Here is a 26,280-nt window from a genome sequence, read left to right on the forward strand (position 1 = left end):
ATGCCTATCATTTTTTGCCCCCTTGCTACGTGTGGGGCATCCTACCAGGCACTTGACAGTCATCATCTCATTTAATCTTCACCACAGCTCTGTGTCCCAGAGATTCTTATCTCCTGTGTATAGAGGATGAAACTGAGGTACAGAGAGGTTAGGTAACTTCCCTGGGCGCACACAGCCACGAGCTGGCAGTGGGGGAAGAGACCCGAGGTCTCGCTAACTCTCGCGCTGCTTCCACCCCGCGGCACTCCTTCTCTGGGGAGACTTGACACACAGGCTCACTCTATCTTTCTCGTTTGGTCCTCTCAGAAACGCCCCCGTTTCTGCTGAAGAGGAAGCTGAGACCCTAACAGGTTATTGAGGGCTGTTCAGGAGGCGAACCCAGGATCTCTAACTTCTGGGGTAAAGCCAGCCCCGCGTCCCCACCTACCTGCCCACAGTGTGTGTGTGGGGGGGCGGGGGGCGCGGGGAAGCGGCCCCTCAGCCTCCCCTGAGGTCTTGAAAGGATGGTGTCCCTCGCCTCTCCCACTCAAGCAGGGCTGGGCTTGGCCTCACTGCCAAAGAAAATTATGAGACAGTAAACAGATGGGAGGACACCAGCATGTCCTAACTGGCTTTACACGTGTTGTCACTAAGTCAGAGGTTGCACATGGGTGGCTCGTGGCCATGTGTAGCCCACAGGCAGGTTTCATTTGGTCTGGGAGGGTGAAAGGTGTTTTTTGGTGCTTTTAAAAAAAAATCAGTGCCCCATATTTAAGCACTCCCAAAACATTCACCTTCAACATTCACCAGAAAATTCTGGATTTCTGGCTTTTCTTGAACAAACAGATGTGGCAGCGTTGTGACTGTATTCCTGCAGGGCAGAGAACCAGCCTCTGCAGTTCATCTCAGACTCCTTTTACTCCCCAGAAGGCCTTCGAGTTTGCTTAGCCTGCACTAGCTCTTCCCAGTGATCCTGGGAGGGGTGTGTGGGGGGATAGGGTTCGCATTCTAGAGATGACGAGCCTGGGATCCGAGTGGGCCACTCCACAAGGCTGTTGTCAGCTAGGCCTTAAACCTCCATCCTCACCGTCCACCTTGTGTGGTTTTCACTCTACCTCGCTGCCTCCCAGCCATGTCCAACTCCACTGTCTGCCAAGGCAAGAAGGAAACCTTTCACAGGCCTAATGACTCAAAAATAACTAACCGTGAACCCAGGGAAGTGTTCCTGTCTCCCCCTCTCCTTTTCTACCCTCCCCGAGACCAGAGGGGACATGGGAAGCCTATTCATTTAAACTCAATTATTTTCTGGAAGACAGAATGGAACTGAATTGGGTCAGCGGCTATATTTGCTGTGCTCAGCTCTTTCCCCTGCGACAGCAGCACCCACTGGCTGTGTTGCTGGGCTCCGTGCCACCAGGCTCACCAGTTAGAACTCCGTTATTGGTGGCTGTTCCTTGGAAAACTTGACTCTGAAGGAGGGGAGCCCCCTCTGCTCGTTCACCCAACAGGCTGCAGGAGCGGGGTCTAGAATCACATGGCTACCACCTTCCAAACCTAGGCTGCCCAGCTGCAGTCTGCAGTGGAGGCGATTCTGACAGTGGAGTGCCTTACAGATGAGCAAACAGACACCCAGAGAAATGAAGTGCTTGCTGGAAAGGCAGGCCTTGAGCCAGACACGACAGGGACCTTACTAGCCGACAGGGACCTTACTAGTCGTGTTACTGGGAGCAGAGTACTTGACTGCTCTGCACTTCTGTCTCCCTGTCTTGTAAATGAGGCAAAGAACTTGACACACCTCCTGGGGCCAGGCAGTCACGATGTAAACGTGACACAGTGTGCCAGGGTCCTGCCCCCAGTTAACCCGTCTGTCCACACTCCTTCCCTTGCACGGTGTGCCAGGGACAGAGCTTGGTGGGGGTCCCAGATCTCAGGAGGAGGCTCTACTGGGATGCCCTCCTCTCCGTGAAGCCTTTCCCAATTCCTTACCCCCAAACCGGAACTGTTCCTGCCGTCATTTTAGGTCCTCTGTGGGGCCAGGCCCTGCCCTGGATACTTGCGCGGCTTCCTCGGGGCCCACGGCCTGGTAAGTGTGTTTTTGTTTGGCGCTAATGGCTGTACGCACCCCTCCCCCACCGGGCTGCCAACTTCTTGAGGGCAGAGACCACGTGTCTTGTTGACCTGCCTGTGTCCTGGTGTCACTCCCTGTCTGGATGTGTGGCCTTGGACTGGATGTTTAACCTTGGTGGCCTGTTTTCCCATCTGTAAAATGGGAATAGTGATGCCTCCCCCCGACGCACATCACGGAGCGGAGGCCAGTAGTGTCAGACACGGCAGTGCTGCAACAGATTCTCAGAAAACGTGGAGAAAATCAAATCAGACGCTTGCGCTCCACTCCCTAGAAGCAGGGAACCTCTAAGAGCGGGGCTCTGGGGGATCATGGGAAGGGTCGTAAGCGCCGTCTTGTTGCAGAATTGCTGTCTGCTTACATGGAGAAGTGCAGACAGGGCGGTGGCCTGTGGGCCTCGCCTCACTTCCTCCATCTTCTCTGCTGCTCCGGCCTCACGGTTATTCCAGTTCCCAGTGGTGGAGCTGGGATGAGTTAGGAACCCAAGGTCCCAGTGCCTGGCGTTGTACCTCCCCTTTTGGCAGCGTTAGAGCCTGGAGGTGGGGCAGGGCCTCCCCCCTGCATCCCCATCGCCAGTTCCAGGGGTTGGGGCAGGGTTAAGGGGATGGTTCAGGGAGGTTTGTAGTCCCTGACCTTTCAGAGTTGTGACTTCAGGGGTCGCGTGTGACCTTGGCCTGGTGTAAACCTGGTGGGGTAGTGGCTGTGGCGACAGGGCTTGGGGCCTGGGCAGTAGGTGGCCCAGCCAGAGACACAGAAGCCGGGCTCTGGTGGGAGCTCAGGGAGTAGCCCTGGAGTCTCTGGGGAGGGGCTTAGGGATGAGGGAGTCTTGATCACAAACTGACCCAGCGTCCTGTGCAGCCAGGGCAGCAGTCACAGGCTCGAGAACCGGAACCGTCCCCTCCCCTCGCCCCTTGATAGCGCTCAGGTCCTGGAACACCACGCGGGTTGTTGCCCAGGACTTGGCACCGTGACAACCAAGAAAGAGAAGTGCTGACCGTGTCTCATTGCCTGTTGAGTAAATTTACTCTGTGTTTTTCCCAGGAGGCGTCACATGGGTAGGAATTTACTCCCCCTAAATGCTTTGATGGAAACATTACGGTTTTTGAGTGAACGTGTGTCAACGTCGCCGTGGGGGGGAAAGCTTCTAGGATTCTCTGCCAGCTGAAGTCATTACCACAAGACAGTGGTTGGGGGCCTGGCAGATGGGGTAGATGCAGCCAGGCTGGTGTGGGGAGGCAGCCAGAGGGCCGGAGCCCAGCCGGCCTATGGGGGGGGGGGGTCTGAGCAGGTGGAGAGGGGGAGGGAGTTGGGAGGCTGCAGGCTGACAATGTACATTAACACCCTCCCAACCCGCCCCCCACCCATGGCACAAAACAAAGGGAGTGGGGAACTTGAGGGGTGGGGAGGGAGAACAGAGGCTCTGGAATGGTGAGTGCTGGCAGCTCAGGCCAGTAAGTCAGGCTGCGGCCAGATTCCTGAGGGGCCTGGAATTGCAGCTCCTACCAGAAACTAGCTGTGTGACCTCGAGCAACTTTTCCAACCTCTCTGTGCTTCAGCTTCATTTTAGTAAAATATGCCTGTAGATACCCACAGCTTGTGGCTCTTTGGAAGATTAAGAAGGTAATATATGTAAAATACCTAGCACTGGGCCTGGCACATAGCAGGTGCCAGGACACATTTGTTGCTTGTTGGTGATGATAAAACCACACAAGCATAGATGTGTTCACATAAATTAACAGCTGGGGCACATTGAAACCGCTACCCAGAGTTGGCCCTCCGTCTAATACCAAGTTTGTTTCTCAGCTTCAGCTGAGTACAGCAGTGGTCTCTTCAAAAGCCCTTGTCCACGAACAGCCAGGGCCTGGGGCTGACTGTCCTCTGCGGGGCATCCCTCTCCGGTCTTGTGCCTGCTTCTGGCCTGCAGACTCACCTGGATGGAGGCAGTGGGTTACAGCAGCGCCCTCCTCTGGCTGAGGCAGTTCTGGGAAGGCCACAAAGGGCCTCTGTCCTCTACACAGCCTCTGGAAAGGAGAGTGCTGTGGTCACAAGAAAGGTCCTCCCTCCCAGGATGCATCTCTCTCCCCGAGGGGATATACAAGCATTGCCTGGAAGTGCTCCTTGACAGTCTTGGGACTGGCTCCCTTGTACCCCAGGAAATGGGAAGCTCCTTGAGGAAGGTAGGTTCTAGAGTCTCCCACAGGGCCTGGCCCAGTTGGTGAGACACCTTCAGATCTGAAAGGTCATGAGACGTCTGGGCCCTGAGCTTTTGGGAGAAGAGGTCCATCACACATTAACTGAGTCCTCGGACTTGAAGAACCAGAGATGAATAGACCCCAAGGAGGGCCTGACAGGACAGGCAGCAGGACCCAGGAGAAAGGGAGGGAGGACTGGGAATTCAGGAAGAGAGGGAGAGATCACATACTTCCTGGGCCTGGGGACACTGGGAAAGGCTTCCCTGAGGTGGGGCAGTTGAGCTGGGCCTTGAAAGGTGAATGAGAATTGGAGATGGGTGCAGGAGGGGAGGTCAGTGGGAGCAGAGGCATAGCCATGAGAGGGGGCAGGGATGCCTGGGGAAGAGCTGAAGAGGGCCTGTGGCTGGCTGGTGGGGGTGTGTGTGAAGGTGAGGAGTGTGCAGTGGGTGGGTGGGGCCTAATGATTCGGGAGACCTGGTCACTGGGGGCACTGGAACCAGGAGTCACGGGGTCAGTTTCTGAAATTCCAAGGACGCTCACTGTGTTCTCACTCCCTTTCACATATTATTCAAGATGGCTCTGAAAGCAGCTTGCAAGAGGTTATGCAGTCCCCTGAGCTGAGGCTAGAAGGGTAAGGAGGAAGCACCTTATTCAAGGTCAAATAGCTGGTTAGTACATCTTCTGAACCCCAGATAACAGGCTCGTTTCTTTTTAGCTTGTGACCCCCCTCCTGTGACAGCTGTCATGCAGAGGGAGAGGTCCTGTCACAGGGGCCTATTTTGTTATAGAAAGATATTAGAACTGTGTGGATCAACCAGTGGGGGTGGCTTCCTGCCTGGGGGAAATCTGGGAAGGCTCCCTGGAGGAGGGGGTATTAGAATTAGAGGAAGGTAAGAGGGGACCAGTAAATAGGTACAAACGGCTGTCTGGGGCGAGGCACATCTATTGTACTTTCAGATGTGGCTGGGCCAACTTGTGCAAGTGATTGAGCTTCTCTAGACTTGATTTCTTCATTTGTAAAGTGGTTACAGTATCTGCCTTACCTGTTTATTGCTATTATTGAGTTCAAGTGGGAGGCCTGCTTGGGGCCTGCGCCCTGGAGGAGTGCTCGGAGATGGGCTCTGTCCCCTCCATCTCAGGTGCCTTGGATGCTCTGGGAGCCAAAGGGGCTTCTGCCCTAGGGCCTCCCTTGGTGACTATGGCCTCACCTCTCCCCTGTTTTGAAATTTTATTAAGATATTGGATAGACCCAGATGAAGCTGCGAGGGGAAACCTCACCTCGGAAGGAAGGGAACCACCACCATAAGTGCACCTCTGGCTAAGAGTTCTCTGGGCTTTGGGGGTGTGAGCAGATGCAGATGGAGGGGGGGCAGGTTTTGTTGGATTACCTGTGGTCAGGTTCACCTGTGCTCAGAACAGAGCTGAGCCCAAGGAAGGACACAGCAGGGGACGGAGTGAGTTACTTCCCAGGTTGGGGGCTGCTGTGGGGTTACAGTCAGACCTCTTCCTCAGCCCTGCAGGTGCCCCAGCCAGAGTGCTACCTACCTGCACACAGTAGGTGCCTGACAGTCTGGCACTTAATAGGAGCTCAGTTGTTGCTGAGGGTCTGGAGCAGGCTGAAATTACCATGGGCTGAACTGGGGCTTGTGAGCCTCTGGTGTAGAGGCTATGGAGTAGGCAGGACCCCAGGCAGGGGCGCTGTTCTCCCACCGGCCTGTTTATCCATATTTACATGGAGGGATTGGATTCCATACTCCAGTTGCACCAGAAAGTTATGCAGCAGCCAGTCTACTTTGATTAGCCCCTCCAGGTGGTGGCTGTTAAGGGAGGTGTGTGATTCCCTGTGTGTGGTAGAGGCTCAATACTTGGAAAACATTGCTGTGGCTTTTCAAGAAGGATGGCAAAGCGGGTAACCCCAGGCGAAAATGTCAGGGTGGCTGGGTGTGCCTTTCCCAGAGGGATTTTCAGTTCAGTAAGGGCCCTGTCAGGGTGACCCAAGGATGAACCCCCCAGGCCAGCGGGTGGGGCAGCATTTGGGCTCCTGGGTCTGACTGCCCCTGTCGTCCTGTAGCATTCACAGACCTGCGCAGCTCACCCCCTTGTCTCTTCCCTCCGGCAGTTAACATTCCCCCTCTGTCCTGCTGGCCCAGCCCCGGATACAAGAGAACAACCGCCCTGAGAGGGAGCTTGAACCCATTCCCAAAAGGTCTAGCTCCAAGGAGTCGGTGCAGAGAGTCGGGAGCCCCGTTTGAGCGGGTGACCGTAGTAGGCAAATCCCCGGCTCTGTCTACACCTCCGTTTCTGTTCGCATTTTTTAAATGTCCGAATGGAAGTGCGGGAGAGGGAGGGTACTGGCCCTCGAGAGGGTGGGAGCGGTGGGAGCCTCGGGACTGCTGCTCTGAGCCCGACGAACTCCGGCGGGTCCTCCGCGGGCAGTGGGGAGTGGGCCGGGCCTCGTCCCCGCCCGCATCCGGAGCACAGCGGCGGGTTGGGGCGTAAAGCGGTTGCAGCTGGGGGCAGCTGGCCGCGGAATGTCCCCTGCCGCCGGGCCTGGGAAGGCAGGGCCAGCGGCTTGGGGTGGGGTGGGGGCGGGGCTTCGGGGGGCGGAGTCAGCCGCTTCCGGCCTGGAGCGTGAGGGGCGCGGCGCCGCGGGGTCGGAGCCTGGAACGCTCCAGGAGCCGGATGCGGGAGAGTTGGTTTTGGCGCGCCCCCGAGTCTTTCGGTCACCCCAGCTCCCACTTAGCTTTGGCCGGCCTGTCTCAGGCCAGCCATAAGGACACTAGTATTCGATCAGGACATCTGTTAGTGCCTACTTTGTGCCAGGCACTGGCCCGAGGTGTGCCGGGCCTACCAGGTGAACAGGCCCGGACGTTCTCCAGGTGGGAGGAGGAGGGGGCTCAAGCTTTCAGATCAGTACCATGAGGAAAGTGAAGTTGAGTGATAACTTGGGGTGGCGGTGGAAGTTACTCCTTTGGTTAGAACGACCTCTACTAGGACGCGCGCGACAATTGATCTGAGAGCAGAATGAGAGAGGAGAAACCAGCTTGGCCTAGAGCCAGGGCCAAGCAGGGGGAACGGCAGGTGCAAAGGCCCGGAGGCGGGACTCGGGCGGCTTATGACCCTGGGCGGAGTCAGCGCTTTGGGGAGGAGCCTGAGATTCCTCTGCGAGCCTTGTTCCAGCCTCCCGGACCGGGAGCTCGGTCCCAGGGCCCGCACCCCGCCCAGGTGCCTTTGGCGGGCGACCTGCTCGTGGTTGGAAGTGCGTCTTTCTAGACTGCTTGGACCTGGAGTTTGTGCCATGTGATTACCTGTATGGAAGACTGTAATTTTCCGCTTGTTCCGTGGAGGACCCGGAAACCTCTAGAGTTGTCACCGATGTGTTTTTTAAGTCGTTTCTGAAATTTCAACTTGGAAGACAGAGTCAGCACGTGCTTTGCGGGAAGGGGAAACCTGCCTGGTCACACCTCTTAGATGCTGGCCTGGACTGAGAGATCCCCCGATCTGGCCAGGAGAGGCACCTGGGTGCCTGCCATCCTCAGAAATGGGCCTCTGTGGCCTCGGACTCCTCGGTGATAACCTCGGCAAGATCCTGGGCCGGGCCGGAGGAGCTGCTCTGTGGAGACCCGGCCGTCCTCGAAAGCCAGATCTGGCTCCCAGGCCCCTGGTGCCCAGACCAGGGTCAGCCCAGAGGCCTATCCCACCGCCAAGGTCTGTGGGTGGCTCTGCCTGGGGAAGGGGGTGCAGGAAACTTCTTGCCCTGTGGGTGGGCACCTCGATGGCTGTGGGTGGAGGCTGGAGGGTGTGGAGCTGTTTCTCCAAGGGGGCCCAGCCCTGGGAGCCCACCCACTCTCCGGCCAGGGCCTTGTTGAGGCCCCACAGCCCCTCCCGAGCAGCCTGGTTTTCACGTTGGCCTCGGGGGAAGAATGGGAGACCCCCACCGGCTTGGAAGGAAGGGGGAAGGTGGGGGCCGGGTTGCTTAACTGGCTCCTCCCTCCTGGGAACCAGGCCCAGCCCTCCCGGGAGCTTCAAGTCTTCGGGATCCGGGTAGAGAGAAGCCCAGTGAGCGGAGGACCAAGGAGGTGGAAGCAGGCAGGCAAAGCTGTGGGGAAGGAGATCTAGGCCCAGGGAGCTGGTGGGGTTGGCAAGGTGGGCTGTGAGGAGGGGCCTTTGACCCCAAGCTGAGGAGCCAGCGAGGGCCCTCGGGCTACTGTCCGCTTAGCCTGGGCCTCCCAGCGCAGGTGAGGAGCAGGGTGAAGCCGCGGGGGCTCCTAGCCGCTGCCTCTTGGAGACAGATTTAATAATCCTAGGCTGTCTCTCTGACGGTTAGTACTGCAGGAGGGAAGCTTTAATCCCAAAACTTTTATTGATCCAGACACTAATAAAAAGTAAAGGGTTTTTTGGAGCCAGGTTTTTTCCTTGTTTTCTACTCGACCAAAGAACATCAGAGCTCTAAAACACAAATTTGTTTTCCTGCCTCTCCCTAGGTTTGGGGGGCGGGGTGGGGCTTGGCCGTGTTCAGATTCACCTCTCTAGGAGCCCTCCCTGACCGCGCATGCCTGCAGTCATGCCTCTTCTCCACGGTTAACCAGCTGCCACTGTGCATCTAGTCTGTCCCCTAGGAGGGTTGGGGTGTCACAGAAGCCTTCCTGCTCACCTGAGACCCTGGGGTAGTGAGAGGCGTCTGCTTTAAGGCAGCGAAGGCGTGGCTCTTGACTTCTTGTGTCTTTCTGGGTTTGGTTCTCTTGCTGACCTGTTCTTTGTTTCTGCATGTTTATTTCATAAATACTTACTGAGTTGTTGCCAGACCCTCCCTTAGGATGCAGAAAGACAACAGAGCTTCCCTTCTGGCAGGAGAGACAGGCAATCAGAAGTGAGTGGAGAAACACATCAGTAATTCCAGGTGGGGTGATATCAGTCAGGATTTTTGTCTGCTTTGTTCAGCACCTGGATTCCCAGTGCCTAAAATAGTGTCTGCCTCACTGTTTGCACTTAAGAAATATTTGCTGGCTGAACGAACAAGATGATGTGAAGGAAACAGCCAAGTGTTTCCGTGGGGAGTAATGGGGGTGGGGCAGGACCTGTTGTAGCCGGGGCGGGGGAGGTCTGGGGGAGGACTGAGCTCCACCGGCCTCCTGAAGCCACCCTTTACGAGAAGGCGGTGGAACTAGAGCTCCTGACTGAGGGAGCAGTGAGTGCAAAGTCCCCGAGGGCAGGAAAGCAGTGGCTTCCAGTTGGGGGAGGGGGATTGCCAGATGAGATCAGAGGGTAGGCCAGTACTCTCCGGACTTCTTTCCCTGGGGAGGAGTTCGGATTTATTCAAATTGCTGTAGGGAGTCACTGGAGGGTTTTTAGCCCAGGACTTAAATAATCTGATTTGCCTTTCTAAAGAGTCCCTCTGACTCCTGGGTGGGGAGGCGGGGTAAGGCCGGTGAAGAGGCGTGGACAGGTGTGAGATTTTAGAGGCTGTAGCGGTAGGATTTGCCGATGGATTGGGTTCTGGGGGCCAAGGAAAGGGAGGGTGGCTGGCTTCTGAGACTCCTGGCTTAAGCTGCTGAGACAAAGCTCCGCTTTGGACATTTCAGACTTGAGGTTCTGTGAGGCGTCAGCATCTAGATATGTGAGTCTGGAGCGCAGAGGAGGGGAGGGCTGGGATAGAAACTTCGGAGTCTTGAGCCCTGGAGGTGCTTAAAGCTAAGGCGTGGATGCGATCACCAAAGGAGAGTGTTTTACTGAAGGAGAGTGCACCCACGTCAGAGCCTGAGAAACTCCAGCACCTGGTGGAAAGGTGGTGCGGTACTGGGAAAGCAGGGCAGTGGCCTGGGAGGGAGGGGAGGCACCTCAGAGGGGGTGGTGGCCTGGGTTTCAGGGAGGGAACTAGCTGTCCTGTTGAGTACGGAGAGGACAGGAACTGTGGTTGGCTTTGGTCACACGAAGACCTTTGGGAGGAGCACTGGGGTCAGGCCAGGTGTGTTGAGTAGAAAGGAAGTGAGTAGAAGAGGAGGCGGCAGGGCCTGAGAAGCGCAGGGCGAGCGGCCCGTCCGGGAAGCCGAGGAGGGTCAGGTGAGGGCTCACACGTCCCGGGTCCTGGTCCCCGTGCACCAGCAGTGGGCCCCTGCCTTGGGCCTGCATCAGGAGCCTCTGAGCGGAATCCCTAGAGATCCGCACTGGGGAGGGCTGGATTGGGCGCCCCCGCCCCCCGCAGTGGTCTTCAGTAGCTCTCTGAGCTCTGTCTCCCTCTCTCCTTGGAGGGCTCGCTTTCCGCTCTTGCAGTCACCCAGCCCTGTGCTCCCCACTCCCTGCCCCATCTCTCTGAGTCCGGGGCGCCTAAGGAAGAGCACTGTGCACCTGGCTTTCCTCAGAGGGCCCTTCCGCCCTTCCCAGAGGTGAGAGCGGGACTTGGTCTGCACCGGTGGCTTTGCTCTGGAAGGTTCCTTGGTGTGTTTGGCCTCCGGAGAAGTCCGAGGTCTATTTCAGAATATTTGGGTAGCTGGGACCTTGACCTCCCCGCAGTGCTTGGCCGTGCGGTGGGGTCAGGGTGCGGGTTAGAATGTGTTTGGCTTATTGGGGAGACAGTGTAGGGTTGGGGACAGCCTAAGCTCTAATGCTCCTGTTGAATGAGTGACACCCAGATATTTGAGTCTTTGGGTTCCCCAGTGGTTTTGTTAAATGCTTTCTCTGCACCTGGTTAACCAGTGTTTTTACACCTGTTATCTTCCGAGGATAGTGTATTTCCTCATTTTGTACCTGAAGAAACTGAGCTTCAGGAAAGTGGAAGAACTTGCCCAAAGTCCCACAGTTGCTAAGGAACACAACAAGAATTGCCACTCAGCCCCGCAGACCTCCCAATCACGCCACTCCTGACTGACTGATTAACCCTATAGATGAGGAGGTGATGGTGGGTGTAAGGGGCCTGGTCCCCCACTGCCCCTCAGGAATAGTGGCCATGTGCTCTGCTGGGGCTGCAAGGCATGCCTCCTGCCTCCTAGCCCGTTTCCTCCAGTGCTCGTCTCTCCCCCTTCCCCCCTCCCCCTCCCCCAGCACACACACCAGTTGCTTTAGGCTCCAGGAAGATGGAAAGAGGCAGACCTTGAACTTGATCAAGCTCTGGGGACTCTTGGGGCCCAGGGAGCCCACAGCTTCTGGGAGGCTCTTTATGCCGCAGGGCTTGCACGGCTGCTAAACTTGGCAATATGGAAAGCCAGCTCAGCTGCAGCAAGTCCCCTGGGAGACACCTGAGGAGGCGAGGGCCCGCCCCTCACTAGGGAGTGGGGAGACTGAGGTCCAGAGCTGCCTGGGTGGGGCTGGGCTCTACCTGGAGAGGTGATGCCTTATGCTGCCTCCTGACAGGCCATGTGGTTTTGCGCCCTTGCACCCTCTCCCTACCCAGCAGACCCCAGTTAGCCTGGGGGGTGGGGTGGGCCAGAGTCAGGCTGTTTTTATGTTGCAAAGAATTCAGGCTACAGCCCAGCCTTTCTCAGCCTTTATGGCCTTATGACCTGGATGCTTCTGGAGGACAGTGGGCATCTGGGACATGCTAGAGGGCGGTCTTGCCTGGTAGTCACCGAGGGCCCCAGTTGGACCCCCTCTTTACAGAAATAGACTGCGGCCCAGAGAAAGATGTGACTTTCCCAGGGTCACTACCCAGGAAGCTAGTTTCCCACTTTGTGTCTCCCAGCATATCCTGGGGCAGCGTCCTTCACCGTAGCTAAACCTGCCGGTCTTTATTAAGTGCTCACTGGAAGCCAGGCTTTGTTCTGTAACTCATTGACTCCTCACAGCAAGCCCGTGAGGCTGAGTACTATTATTATTGCAGAGGGCGAAACAGTCCCAGAGAGGTGACATGACTTGTCCAAGAACAAAAGGTCGCAAGTGGCACAGTCCAGATTTGAACAGTCTGGCTTCAGAGCTCATGTTCTTAACCACCAGGCTACATGGCTTCAGACTTACTTGACTGCTAGGCTCCAAAGAAGCGTACCGAGGGTGGTAAACCCTTGGATGACCTGGCCCCTGCAGAGTTAGGTCTGAGGACTCCGCCTGGCCTTGGCCTTTCTGATAGGATGGCTGTACAGCACCTATGGGCTGCCCAACCACTCCTGGTGCCCGGAAGTGACCCATCTTTCTTGCAGGGCTTGCTAGCCCAGGTACTGAGGCCCAGGCCGTCACGTCTCTCCTTTCCTCTCCCCTGCCCACCCTTGGAGCCTAGGGGCCCCAGGAGAGCCCCCATCCCTGCAGCCCCGCCTCTTCCCTTCCTTTGGACCTTGGTCTGCTTGCCTGAACCCTGAGGTTGGAAGGACGGCTCCCTTACCTGCCCCCTCTGACTGTAGAGCCTGTTTGGGAAGGGACGAGGGCCTGGCTGTTGGATGCCCCACCCCTGCAGGGGCTGCGGACCCCCTCTTTTCTCCTCCCTCTCCTTGCCTTTCCTGTGCCTCATGATTTCCAATCTTCTCATCTGTGAGAAGGGGGAAAGAGTAGAACCCACCTCACAAGGTTTTGAGGCCTAGACTGAAAGCCCAGTGTTTGGGCACCTGCGACAAATGATTCCTCCTCCTCACCTGCGTATTTGAAGGCAAGATGCTAGTCGATATGGAACGGGAGGGGCCTCTAGAGGGAGCAGGTGGGAGAAGAATCCTGGCTTTGGCTGACCTCACGTGGCTGGGCCCTGGCGGGGCCGCCCTGTGCCGTCCTGGGCGAGTCAGGAGCCTCTGCCCGCCGCATCTTCCTCCTCCTCTTCCTCCTCCGTAAGATGAGTCCAGCTGCTGCCTGTCTTGTGGTGTGGTTGTGAGGAGTAATGAGATGCTGCTGTGAAGTGCTGAGTGCTGTGCCGGCCCGTTGCGAGTGCTTAAAAACTCTGCCCTTCCCACTCTTATTCTTGAGCTGTAGCCTCCTTGTTTTGGGGTTTTGGGGGTTCTTCAGATGAAATTCGGATTTTTACTATCGTGCGTTTTGTCTAAAATCTTCCCAAGGCCTCTAATCTGATCATGACTTTTGAGGGATTTTTGGGTTTTTGCTGTCTTGTTTCCTGTACAGAAAAAGAGAGGTGTGTCTTTAAGTCCCCAGCAACCCAAGTGGGACACTGGCCCTTTAAAAGCACATTACTGAGAGTTGGAACTTAGCCTTTGTTTGACTAGCTATGATCAGTCCCAGCGGACAGGGCTGGAATGGTATGTCTAAGACCAGAGCAGGGCCGGACTGGCTGGGCCCGGTGGGGGACAGCGGGCAGCGGGGTGGCTGGCCTGGGCCTGGAGAGCCTGGTGGCCGCACTGAGGGATGGTGAGTGACCTGATGGCCTGAGCGGAGGTTGGGGTGAGGGAGGCCAGGAAAGAAGGCAGGAGGGAGGCTGCCAGTCTCAGCCCCTGACCAGCCTCCTGGGCCCAGGGAGAACTGAGGTGGGTGGGAGCGGCCGGTCACAGAGGATGCCCAGTTTCGGGAGGGACTCAGTCATTCCCCAGCGATGGTGCCTCTGCCTCTCTGTGGACGTCCACCACCGGCCCAGAATGTGGAAGCAATTAGGATGGCCCGACAAAAAGCGAGAAACCGAGGAGTGGTGTTGCTGTTTTTAGTGTTTGAAAGAGAGGAAACCCAGTGTCAGTGGCTCCTTTCCACGAGCAGGCCTGGTGGTCTCTGTGGCTGCACCGAGAACCGAACCGGGAAATGAGCTTGGCCTTTGCTCTGAGTCGCCGAGCCCGGGGCTGCCCTGGGTGGGGCTGCGCTGGGGTTTGGGGGTCGTGTCATCCCTGCCCCAGCCCCGGGTCCCAGCTGGACTCTTCTGTTTCCCTCCTTCTCCCTGCCTCTGTCTGGTCCCTGATCCGTTGGCCTGCAGGCCGGCGGTGTGTCTGAGCCTGGGGTATGTTTTGCTCCAGCTTAAATGTTTGAAACGGTTGTCCGGAGCCAGGCCCCTGTGATGCGACAGTCTCTACTGGGGAAGTACCCCATCACCAGAGAAGTCGGGGGTTTGGCTTGTCACACACTGTCCTGTGGAGGGGTTGTGAGGGGCAAATGAGCCGCTGCTGTGAACTGCCAGCCCTGCGCCTGGCTTCTTACAAGTCTCCGTGTCCCTTAGTCCTGCCCACGTTCACTACCACTGCTGGGGTGCTGCTGGTGGGTCAGACTCCTACAGCTATGTGTCCTCACCATTTTCCAGACAGGTGACAAAGGCAGGGCTCAGTGGAGTTCTGGTGACCCACGATTTTTTTACTTGAAAGTTGGTGCATTTAATCACACAATCTCTGTAGGTTTGGTGAAAGCCTGAGGCGTTGACAGGCAGTGAACAGAATTTAGAGTTGGAGCCCAGATGCCAGGCCTCCAGCCCTGCCCCGGTGCCTGTGACCTGTGACCTTGGGCAAGCTGCTGGACCTCCCTCCCTGAGCCTCCAGTTCGCAGGGGTGGAGTGCTTAGGGGAAACCCTGGAGGAAGGTGTCGGTTCTTCTGGGGTGGGGGGTGGGCAGCACGGAGGGGTGGTCTTTGAGCTGGGCATTGATGGATAAGGCGCACTTGCTGCTGGGCACATTCTGAGTGTATGTGCACAGCCCAGTGTGGCTGGGTTGGGACGCACCTTGGAGGCTGTATTTAAGGCGTTGCTGGTTGGAATCCTGTGGGCCGGTGGCAAATGACAGGCAGGGCTAGTTTATCCTAGAGTCAGCGGGGGAGGGGGAGAGGGAGGGGGAGGGGGGAAGAGGGTGGGCTCTTGGAGTCAGGCACACTCTCTGGCCTTGGGAAGCTCCTCACGGCTTCAGGGCATGTTTCCTTAACTGTAGTTGGGCGGCTGGGCCACATGAGCAATGGAGTCCGCTAAATGCGGAGCCAGGGCTTCCCAGGTGGCGCAGTGGTTGAGAGTCCGCCTGCCGAAGGGGACACGGGTTCGTGTCCCGGCCCGGGAAGATCCCACATGCCGCGGAGCGGCTGGGCCCGTGAGCCATGGCCGCTGAGCCTGCGCGTCCGGAGCCTGTGCTCCGCGGCGGGAGAGGCCACAACAGTGGGAGGCCCGCGTACCGCAAAAAAAAAAAACAAGAAAAACCCGCGGAGCCAGGGCCTGCCTGGTGCACGTGCCAGGTGTGTGGGCTGTTGTGGGTGAGGCGGGAGCTGGAGAGCCACGGATGGGTCACTAGGAGCAGGAGGAACTCGGCAGCCACGCCCTGCTTTTGACATGCGTTTTTGCCTCTGCTGGCGGCCTGGGAGCCTGTGGCTTATTGTCAGCAACCCCCCCCCCCCGCCCCACCCCCCGCCCCGCTCCTGCTTTTTTGCTGCTGTTGAGCACTCCTGGCTGTCTCCTGTGAGTTTCGGTCTGGGAAGCGGAGCTCTGATGCCCTGCTGGGACTCCCAGACACCAGGCTTTGGGAGGATGGGGAGCTGGGGTCCCAAGGCCCCCAGGCTTAGCGCTGGCATACTGGAGGCACTCAGTAACTATATACTGGGGCGCTGGATTAACTCAAACCAGGCGGGGTGGGTGTTCGCATATCAGACCTCCATCAGGCTCTGGGAGGAGGGCAGCGCAGCCCACTTGTCAGGTGAGAAAACTGAGGTGCAGGAGAGACCAACCCGAGGTCTGTGCTCCCTTGGTCCATGCCCCTTCCCCTTCGTGTCTTTGCCTCGTCTCCCTGAGGCCACAGAGCCCCCCTGTCCTAAGTGGTGGCGGGACAGGAGATGGGCATTGCTGCTAGAACCTAGGGTGCCCGTCTCTCCTTAAATGGGGACGTGGAGGTGCCTACTTAAAGGAGAAGTGCTGCAAGGTGGGAAGGGGCAGAATGCCCAGGGTAAGGCAGGGCTCCCTGCGTGTCAGGTTACACCTGTAGCACCAAAGGTGATGTCTTCCCCTTTTTACAGATAAGGAAACTGAGACGTGCAGGTTATTTAATTTGACCAAAGTCACAGAACTTTATGTTTACGTGTGTTTGTTTTTAAGGAAGGAGGCCTCACCACATTAGACCAGTCATCAACCAGCATGGTGCCAGGGGCTGGGGCTGTGTTGACACGTTGGCCCTTGGTTGAGGTAGGAAGCTTAATGCCCAGGGATGGGGGAAGGACAGTCCCCAGATCACCTTGTCACCCTAACGTGAACGACTTGCACAGCACCAGAAGACCACCTGGCACGGCACCTGGGTCTGGGATGGAGGGGTAAGAGGGGAGAAGATGACATTCTTTGGAGGGGCCTGCTGAGCCTAGGAGGGCTTCCCAGAGGTGGAGAGCTGGGAGGAATTAGATAAGCAAGAGGGAAGTTGCTTCCTTGGGGAATGGAAGCCTTGGTTTTCAGTTTGTTCTTTGTTTTCATTTCATCATCCTTCCCCACTTGGGTCATGGGTCCCCAGGGCCTGAGGCAGCTGTTGGTATTTATGGTCCTGGGTGGAGGTGGGGGAACGAGTCAGAAGCTAGTCCCACACTCGGCGGTGTGATCTGTGGGACCAAGGGGACGCACGGGCCGTGTTCACACATGTGAGGAGGAGACTGGCACAGACTGAGCTCGCAGGGAAGGGACAGCACAGCACGGCCGGGGCCTCGGTGGTTCTCCAGAGTCTTCCTAGTGGAGGAGCTGAGTGCCGGGCCGTGGGCCAGATGGGGCTGCTGCTGTGCTCCTGCCTGGGGGTGCTTTACTTGGGGGAGCTGAGGGGACCTTAGGGTTTGGGGTGTCATTCTCCTTAATCTTCCTGAGCGGCCGGGCTGGGCTCGGCGGTTTCTCCTGGGGACCAGGAAGGGACGGAGAGCTGTCCCCGCTCAGCAGCAGCAGGAGCACTTGGCCCTTAACTCGCTTTCGATTTGCCCAAATCTCATCCTATTCAATGAATGTTCCTCAGATTCTCTTCTTTTAAAATTCAGGGCACTTTGCTCTTCTGCTGAGGTTTATGAATGTTTAAAAACTCCTTTGTGGTCCCAAAAGTCATTTGACAAGTCTGACAGCTATTGATTAAAAACCGGAAATTATTCAGGCTGCGGGATAACTTGGGGGAATAGATGGAAAGTTTTTTGTTTCTTCTCTCTCTGTGTGCCCCTTGCCCTCCCCTCTCCCCCCAAAAAAGATGTAGGGATGTGGGGAGGTAAATGTGTCTCTGAATGTTCTTTGAACACTCCCTTGGGCTGCAGAATTATCCTGGAAAGGGGGGGATGGGGGACGGTCAGGATGCTGAGGGGCGCCTCTCCAGCTCAGGGGCCAGAAGCGGCCCCCTCATGTCCCTGGCCTCTCCCCACGTAAGCAACAGGCAGCAAGGAGGTTTTGCTGGCGGGATTCTGGGTGTATGGTCCCTTATGTTAATGGGGAGTTGACATGTTGGGGGTTCGGTCACAGTCTCTGAAGTAGCTCAGCAGGTGAGAAAGCAGCAGCTGTCGCAGTGTCGATTGTTCAGCATACACGGGGCACCCCTGGAGCCAGGCCTCGGGCTGTGCTGTAGCCGTGGCACGTGAGGAGACATCCCATCCTCCTGTCTTGGTTGCCGGCATGTGGACTCTCCTTTTCCAACTCAGCCCTGCGGTGTCGGGAAGGCTCCCAGGGATAGGGTGAGGCAGGAGACCGGGCACCTCCCAGCCCAGGGCTCAGTGTGAGTGTGCGGATGGGCTCACACTGGTTCTAGTGACTGCTGGGATCTGCCCCTCTGCCTTGGACTGAGAGAGCCCTGGGCCGAGACGGACCAGGCCTCTAGGCCCTGTCATCCCAGGAAGCCTTCCCAGGCAGGGCGGCCAGCCTCCCTGCCTTTTAAGGACAGGCTCTGTCTCCCCAGGGTCCTGGGAGCCACCAGGCAGCTGCATTCTTCTCCCCTCCCCTGGGACCCCAGCGGGGCCAGGAGTGAGCGCTGGCCTCAGCAGCCGGTTCCCAGGCCAGCGGGGCAAGGCCGGGCCTGGGGAGGAGACGGCTCCGCTGGATGTTCTGGGGGGGTGGGGGGGGCTCTCTGCCTTGTCTGTGTCATGCTGCCTGATTCTCAGGAGCTCAGCGCCCTCCCCCTGACTGTGCCCCGGGACCTGGCTTCTTCTGCTGTGGGCACAGCTCCCTGGATCTGCCTGGCTGTGACAGGTGGAAACATGGTTGGCATGTTCTGACCGACTCCAGAGCCCACGGGTTCTGCCAGCCCTCAAGTGGGCACCTCCTCCGTGGAGAACAACCTTGTCCAGGATTTCTGCCCCGTCCAGGCCTGGTTGTGGCTGTAGGCAGTGGCGTGAGACCACGCAGGCGTGCAGGTGAGAGGCCAGGTCTCGGGGTCACAGGCCGAAGGGCTGAAGTGGGCCCTCAGCAGGGTCTCCTGCCCACCCACAGAACCCTCTTTCTTCCTTTCACTTCAAGAAATTAGGGGCTTTTTATTGCGTTTTTGTTTTTAGGGGGGGCTTTTTGGAGGCATCCCAGAGCATTTGGCTAGATGTAGTTTGTTTGCAGATGGGGAAACTGAGGCCTGGAGAAGGTAAGAGATTTGAGTGGTCAGGGGAAAGGAACAGAGAATGGCCTGCAAAATCCCTGTCTCGTTACCCCAAACATCAGGAGTGTCATCTCCCCTACAAACGTCAGCCTTGATGCTGGTGTGTAATCCTTAATCGGCCTTGTTCACAGCTGTGTCCGCGCTCCTACAGGGGTGTCTGGCATGAGGCAGTGACTAGAGCAGACAAAAGAGGATGGGGACCGGCATGAGTGACTGGTGTGGTCGCTGGCGTTGACCCCTGTTCCCCCGAGCACCTCCTTGCCTTGTCTCAGTTGACACTCTCAGGAGCCCTGGGAGGAAGGCATGTCAGTTCTCCCTGCTTAGAGATGGGGAAACTGAGTCCTAGAGAATGGCACGAGTTAAAAGTACTCATGGTTGTGTGTTTTATAGGGAATGGAGACTAGATTTGCTCCTACAGCCGGGCACCCTTGGTGCTAGGGCCTGCTGCCCTCCCGCCCGTTCCCAGCGGCATGTGTGTGGGCTGCGTGTTTATCCCTGGGGCTTAACTCCGCTGCCTGCCTGCCTGTTATGCCAGCAGCCCCCAAGCAGCGCGGGCAACGCCTCCTCGACATGTCTAAAAGAGAGCTCCCAGCTCCTGCTTGCATGCCTCCAGAGACAGAGTGCCCGCTCCTCTAAAACCAAACCAGGCTGGCCCATCTGGGGACAGTGTGACTGAGCTGGAATTGGCCTCTCCTGGTCCCAGCCCTGCCCTCTGGGGGCAGGCTGGCAGCTCCCTCTGCCCCTTGAGGTTTGGAAGGAGATTCTGAGCCTCTTACCTTCCAGGCTATCCAATCCCACTCTCAACTCTCCCCACCCGTAGCTGGGAACATCCTCCCCGTGTCATATAGAGCTTTTTAAGTATCACAAGTTTTATTTTCAGGTCTCCTCCCTCCTTGAAATAATAGGGAATTTGCTAAACTTTTGTGTCACTAACCTTTTAAGAGAAAAAAGGACGGAGTTGAAAAACAGCTCATGGGTTGGCTGGAAGGCTATCAGATAAGGCTGTGGCCCAGGAGCCAGGACAATGTCCCGTTGTTCCTGCCCCTCCGCCCTCACAGTGGGCTGCTCTTGGTGCCTGGCTATATCTCCAACAGTGGCTCCGCCCGTGCCTGTGGCGTGCCCACATTTCCCGGGCTCCTGGGCCCTGGGCACGGCTGCCCGACCCCAGCCAGCCCCGCGGCTCTTCCACGCGACCTGGAGCGAAGCGGGTCACGGCAAGCAGGTCAGCTGGCTGTGGCCCTGCGTGGCCGCCTGTGGGCAGAGGGGAAGGCGAGGCTTGGGCGGACAGCGTTAGGCTTGGAGTCTGCTGAACGGGGTTCCAGTCCCCCTTGGCCACTTGCTGCCTGTGCGATCTTGGGCACGACACTTGGCCTTTCTGAGGTGCGGTACCTCAGTCCTGATGGGTTCTCATGAGAGCTGGGTAAGGAGACAGGTGGGATAGTGGTGTGGAGTGGGGCTCAGCCACCCGGCCCGGGTGTGAGCACTTGTCTGTCTGGAGAGACCAGGGACAGTGTGATGGTGGCAGCATTCGGACTGGGCTTTGAACGCTGACAGAAAAGGCTGTTGTCGGGCGGAGAGTGGAGGGAAGGGTGGGACGGGTTCAGGAAACAGCCTGGGCAGAGGTCCCCCCAGAGGGAGGGAGTTCCTGCTGGCCTGGGACCCGCTGGCGAGGAGAGTCTAGGTCCTTTGCCAGGGTGTGGTGTGGCAGGGTTGGAGTTTCGGGGAGGGCTCAACCCCAGGGTGAAGCACTGAGACTTGATTCTCCGTAGGCTGTGAGGGGAGCGCCGAGGGCAGGAGTGACATCATGTTGGGCAGAGGGGCCCATCTGGTGGGAGGGCACTGCCCCCCAGGCCCTGGCCAAGACCTCTCAGAGGCAGAGGAGGTCAGGGCAGGCCTCCCTCCCCTGTGGCCTTGGCTCTCCTGTCTGTGACCTGAGAATCGTGGCACCACCCCCCCTCCCAGGAAGTGTGAGGATTCCATGGCATGGAGGACGCAGGTAAAGGCCACCTGGACAGCTGGTCCGGGTCAGGAAGGGGGGACTGCAGGGGACATGGGGCCTCTAGTGACTGGGGCGCTGTTGAAGGTCTAGAGCATCAGCTGGGTCTGGGACGGTCTCGGGAGGATGCGGCTGTGGCGGAGGGTGCAGCCACAGAGGGCTGGATGAGCCCCTGACCTTGGGAGACATGGAGGGAGCGCCCCATACCTGGACAGATCAAGAGCAGGGGTGTTTCTTGGAGATTCTGGGCAAGCACCAGGGTGCTGCTCTTGGGAACTGGCCATGAGCAGGCGGCTGCCCCGAAGGCCGGCGCTTTCTCCCACTAACAGCGTCTGAGGGACCAGGGAGGATTGTCCTCATGCCAGCTGACCTCCTCCCCCTCCCCCAGGCTTAGCTGACCTCAGCTCCTGCGGTGTTGGGGCTTTGATCCAGGAACTCTGAATCTTAGCGCTGATCCAGACCCAGCCCTCCCCAGGGGAGCCCCCTTCCTGGTAAGGAGACAGCTCTGTGACAGGCCTTCCCAGCACAGCCTAATGAACGTTAGGGTTTGGGGTCGCTCTCTGCCCTGGGAGTCTGAGAAGGCTTGCTGGAAGAAGAGGCTCTGATGCTGGGTATTGAAGGTTGGATAGGACAAGGGGATTTCTAGGTGGAGGGGAATGCCTGTGCCTGGAGGCCTGCCTGAGGGAATCGTGACCCCTGGGGAAGAGGAGCCCAGGGTCGGGTGGGACAGGCAGATGCACCCCGGCCAGCAGGGCTGCAGCTGAGCCCATGTGGTCTTGATGGGAAACCCCCTCTTCATGACTCCATCGCCTGGGGGAATGCCTCTCCCCGCAGACCCTCTCTCCAGCACTTCCGTGTGTGCGTGTTACCATTTATTGCTATTTGAGACAGAGAGTCCTTCTTTCTCTTTCAGATGAGGAAAGGGCCCCTGGGGGGATTGGGGCGCGGGTCACTTCAGGAGGAAGCTGAGACCCTGAGCCGGTCACCTGCCTTCCCTGAAGCAGGCCTCGCCGGCGTCCGGTGGGCGTCCTCCTCTCAGCCTTGTGAGGATTCAGCCAGGTTCTGTGTGTGCTCTTTCCTGCGGGCACAGCCCAGGGCGAGCCTGGCCCAGGTAAGGAGGGCCAGGCGCGTGGAGCCCACAGCACTGCCGTGAGACCTGGTTCTGTGGCCTCTCTGACCCAATGTGGTGTCCCTGGCAGGGTTGTGAGGAGGAGCTCAGACCTGGGCTGTGGGGATAACCTGCGCGAGCAGAGGTCCCCGCGACGGATTTTGTCTTCCTGGGTGCCATCTCGCCAAAGGCCGAGGCTCTGGTCCCCAGATGCCGCAGGAGGTCCCCGGCGGGGCCGTCACAGACTGAGCTGAGCACTGGGCGAGGCCACACAGTGGGTGTGTTGGGCCAGCTTCTCTCCCACCCCAGCCTCGGGGCAGCAGAGGCCCTGCATACAATGGCGTCAGAGCACAGACCTCCACACCACAGAGGGCAGCCATGAGCGGGGCTCCCAGACCAACCTGTGTCCTCCTTCCAGCAGGGGGCCTCGGGCAGATGCAGGGACTGCTGCTCCCTGAGCCCATCTTACCTTTCTGTGAAATGGGTAGATGAGTGTTCCTGGCAGAGTTGTGTGCAGTTGAAAGTGACCAGCTGGGTCCCTGGCCAAGTGGAGGTGGGCGCCTGCCAAGCTTCCTGGGTAGGGGCACCGTGCCTGCTCGCCGCCCTCTTGGAGCATGGCCTGGGACGGGCTTCTGGCCCAGCCTGGGAAGGCAGGAGCTGGAGGTGAGAAAGGAAGTGCCCATCAATGCTGGCTGGAGCAGAGGCGGGCCGGGTCGAGGCCTGCCGTGGGTGATTGATGGGGCAGGAGTCCCTGCGGTGGAGTTTTAGGGGGTGCTGTGCTGTGGGCCTGGGACAGGGCTGGCTGGCTTCCTGGAGGAGGTGGATCTTAGGCTGTGAGGTGGGCCTGCTGGGTCCAGTGACCAAGTGACCATTTTCCCTCCCTGAGCCCATCATCTATCTTATCAGTCACTGCCACAGGAGCAGTCCCCTCTGCCAGGAGGTCCCACCCTGCAGGGTCACAGCAGACCAGCTCCCCTCTGGGCCCAGAGCTGCACGTCAGGGCCTGATGAATAGGTGCCCCTTTCTCTCCCCCACGAGCCTTGTGGGGAGCTGGGGGCAGGTGGACTCCAGGCTGAGCGAGAAGGATATGCGTCTGCCTGTGTGTCAGAGAGCAAAGGCCCACTAGCCCTGCCCCATCATAGGGCAGTGGTCAGAGCCTGGCCCTCAACTCCACTCCCAGAAGCACCTGGGAGATCTAGGAGTAGCCACTGGGCCTCCCTGGACACCCCCCCGCCCCCCGCAGTGAGCTTGGGCTGCAGGGGTGGGTGCGGCCCCTGCTTCAGGTCCTCCCAGTTAGAGAATCCCTGGGGAGGTGGGGAGGGTCAGGGCTGCCCACCTGTGGCCAGAATGCCTTAGCCATGAGCTTCCCGTAGTCCTCCATTCTGTCAGGAACCTTCCCAGTGAGGCCTGGGCCAGTTGGGGCCTGCTTGTGGGCAGGATGGTGGGGAAGGAAGAGGAGGGTTCTGCAGCCACAGGTTCCGGGGTTTGGCTGCTTTGGGGTCTGGCCTGGGCCCGCTGGGCTCCTGGGCTGTGGAGCGGAGGCCCCTCTCCCTGGGCAGGCCTTGTCTGCTGAGTGTGCCTCTCTCTCCTCTCCCCAGCCGGCTCGTTCAGGTGCCCCAGGCAGGAGGCGGTGCCGCAGCCTGCCAGCTCCTCCCTATGTAGAATACTTCCTGGGTGCCCGCTCCACCCGCCCCAGCTCCCAGCATCTTACCTGGCAGGGCTTTCCGGGCTGGGCCAGAAAGCAGCCTGATCTTGATCGGTGGGCTGGGTTTTCAGCCCTGGACAGCGGGCCTGGGGGCTCTGGGTCTCAGCCCTTCCGAGGTGGGTGATTTCCCCGGCAACTGAGGCAGGGCATCCCTTGCACTGAGGTATGGAGGGAGGCCCAGGGTGGAATCTCAACAGAGTGGATGGCAGACCCAGCCACCACATTGGTCAGTGCCGTGATGGGGAGGAGGCTGGGCCGTTCGAGCAGGACGTAGAGGGTTTGTCACCGGGAGAAGCCTGTCAGCACCTGGCGTGGCAGCAGCAGTGCCTGTGTGCGGTGTGGTCTCCCAGAGAGGGTTCCGGAGGAGCAGAGGCACCACAGCTGTGCATGCCAGTGGCCTCGGGCCTCGAGTGCGTCCTGGGGAGGTTTGGCTGGGTTCTAACCTGGCTTTAGCCTGCCTCACAGCTTCCCTCTGGTCCGCTCCCCTGGGAGCGTTCAGGAGTCCTGCCTGAGGGCATTGACTCGGCTCCAGGGATCTGAGCCCAGCTCTGCGCCGGCTTCATGCTGGGCATGGGGGAGCAGCTGGGGGAGCCCAACTGGGTCTCCTGGGTTGGGCTGTGAGGTCCCCAAGAGCTGGGGTCCCAGTTCCAGCCCTGATTCCCATGCAGTGCCTAGCACAGGACAGCGTGTCAGGGAGGGCTGTTGCCATGGAGAAGTGTAGGGGCCAGAGGGTGGCCTCTGTCAGCCTGTGAAGCCCTCTGGGCAGGGTCTGTTCGGCTCATCTCTGGATTCCTGGGTCCACACATGGTGGACCTCAGGCCCTCTTACCACAGGTGGTTATGGAAATGGGTTACGGGGTGTATGTGCCCTACAGGGAGGTCTGTGGTGGTCCTGCCAGGCCTCACTGACCTGAGAGAGGGTCTTTGGCGAGACAGGGAGAGATGATGGCCTGAGCCTTGGACCCGGAGGCCAGGAGCTGAAAGGCAGAGGGTGTTGGGGGAAGGAGGTCTGGGTGAGCTAAGGCCAGGGTTTGGACTGTGGACGTGAGTAGGGGCGAGGCCTGCCCAGCCTCTCCCGGGGTGGTCTTTGCAAGCCTGGCTGGTCCTCTGGCTTTTCCTGTGCCCCGGCTGTGGGAGGGGGCCCAGTGGGGCACTGCTGTGTGTCCTGTTGACTCTGGAAAGGGACGTTTGCCTTTCTGAGGTGGACTCTGTCGAGCACCGGAGCAGATGCCGTCTAAGGCGCTTTCCACGTGAAGTGCCGAGGAAACTGAGGCTCAGAGAGGGGAAGTGACTTGTCTAGGGCCACGTGGTAGGTGAGCAGCGGGCCCAGGTCCAAGACCAGGTCTGTCAGAGCCAGTCCTGGTCCAGGTTCCATTTGGGCATCAGGTGGAGTGAACTACCTGTGCTCTTTGTGCCTGTGCTGGACCCACTGACCCTGGCCTGACCCCCGAACCCCAGCCTGTGGACCCTGACTGAGTCTCAGCTCCTGGGCACCGTGCAGAGATGGCTGCATCCCTTCTGTTTTGAGCCTCACGGTCTGTAAGAAAGGAGCAGCAGAGTTCCCGGTGCTCCTGCATTGCCTGGGGCCAGTGGGCGGAGTGGGATGGTGTACGAGAAAGGGTTCTGTCGGCAGTGAGGTCCTGGACAAATGTTGGAACAGGGCAACTGCTTCTGTTTTGGATGGGGACTGGAGCAGAGGAGAGGGGATGGGATGGTGAAGGCACCAGACCCCCAGAAGGCTGCCTGGGTCGGGTCCGCTCTTCTCTGTGGGTCTCGGGCTGCTGAGAAGCCAGGTCCAGCCCTACCCTGCACCCAGTGCTGACTTTCAACTCCTTACCTCCCCGCCGGCCACCCCCCACCCCCGCCACTTAGGGGCTGAGCCCTTTACCCAGAGTCCTGCCTTGGAGCAAAGGGACTGGCTGGTCTCTGTGACTCCAGCACCATGATGTCGCCTCCCCCCAACTCTGCCTTACGACAGAAAGGACCGTGGGAGCTGAGGGGAGTGATTGCCTCCAAATGGGGGGTTCTGGGCAGGCTTCCTGGAGGAGAAGGGAAGGGAGGGGACAGGGCAGGCCTGACCTGACGCACCCTGCTGCCCTCCCCCCAGGTCCCATCTGATGCCGAGGCTGAAGGAGTCTCGCTCGCACGAGTCCCTGCTCAGCCCCAGCAGCGCGGTGGAGGCGCTGGACCTCAGCATGGAGGAGGAGGTGGTCATCAAGCCAGTGCACAGCAGCATCCTGGGCCAGGACTACTGCTTCGAGGTGGGTCCTGCCGCAGGGGCGGGGCGGGTACTGGTGTCCTCTTCCCGCGAGGCCAGGTCTCCTCCAGATGCCCGCCTGGAGTGCTGCATGGCCTCTGCAGGGGCCAGGCTCTTTGGGACAGCGGCCAGGATCTGTCATAGCTCTTGCCTCCCAAGAGACCAAGTGGAGCTGGGAGACGGGGGCTTCATTCCTGCTCTGTGGCCTCCTTGGAGACAGACCAGCACTGTCCCCCATGCTGGGAAGTGCAAGAGGTCCAAGTGGGTGGAAGGGAGTTCAAGGCGTATGTGGAATGGCGCAAGCCCCAGAGCTGGTCTCGAGGCCTGCTCACCCCTCCTGCAAAACCACTCCAGTGCATTGTAGGGCAGTGGGGAGTGTCCCCTCTTCTGGCCCTGTCCCTGCCTCTGCGTGGTGAAAGCCAGAATCTTTCCTGCCCCGGCGTTCTGTGACCCAAGGTTTGAGAGCAGAGGGTCAGCCACCCACCGTGACAGGGCTGTTACCGAGGATCACCTGTCCAGTGCTTCCCTG

General features: G+C 58.8%; 1 protein-coding gene across 14 annotated transcripts in view; it reads left to right on the forward strand.

Annotated features, from left to right (window-relative positions):
- The window catches only part of DAB2IP (DAB2 interacting protein), a 194,296-nt gene that overhangs the window by 140,255 nt on the left and 27,761 nt on the right, over window positions 1–26,280 (forward strand). For 9 of the 14 annotated variants that reach the window (XR_013829142.1, XM_079927250.1, XM_079927247.1 and 6 more), the window contains exon 4: window positions 25,602–25,755. Coding sequence is in view for 13 of the 14 variants with exons in the window: in XM_079927250.1 (XP_079783376.1) it covers window positions 25,602–25,755 (154 nt within the window). In the remaining variant the exon portion in view is untranslated. The other 5 variants (XM_079927241.1, XM_079927240.1, XM_079927242.1 and 2 more) reach the window with 4 other exon arrangements.

Source organism: Stenella coeruleoalba, assembly GCF_951394435.1.
Source record: "Stenella coeruleoalba genome assembly, chromosome: 7".
NCBI classification, from domain to species: Eukaryota; Metazoa; Chordata; class Mammalia; order Artiodactyla; family Delphinidae; genus Stenella; species Stenella coeruleoalba.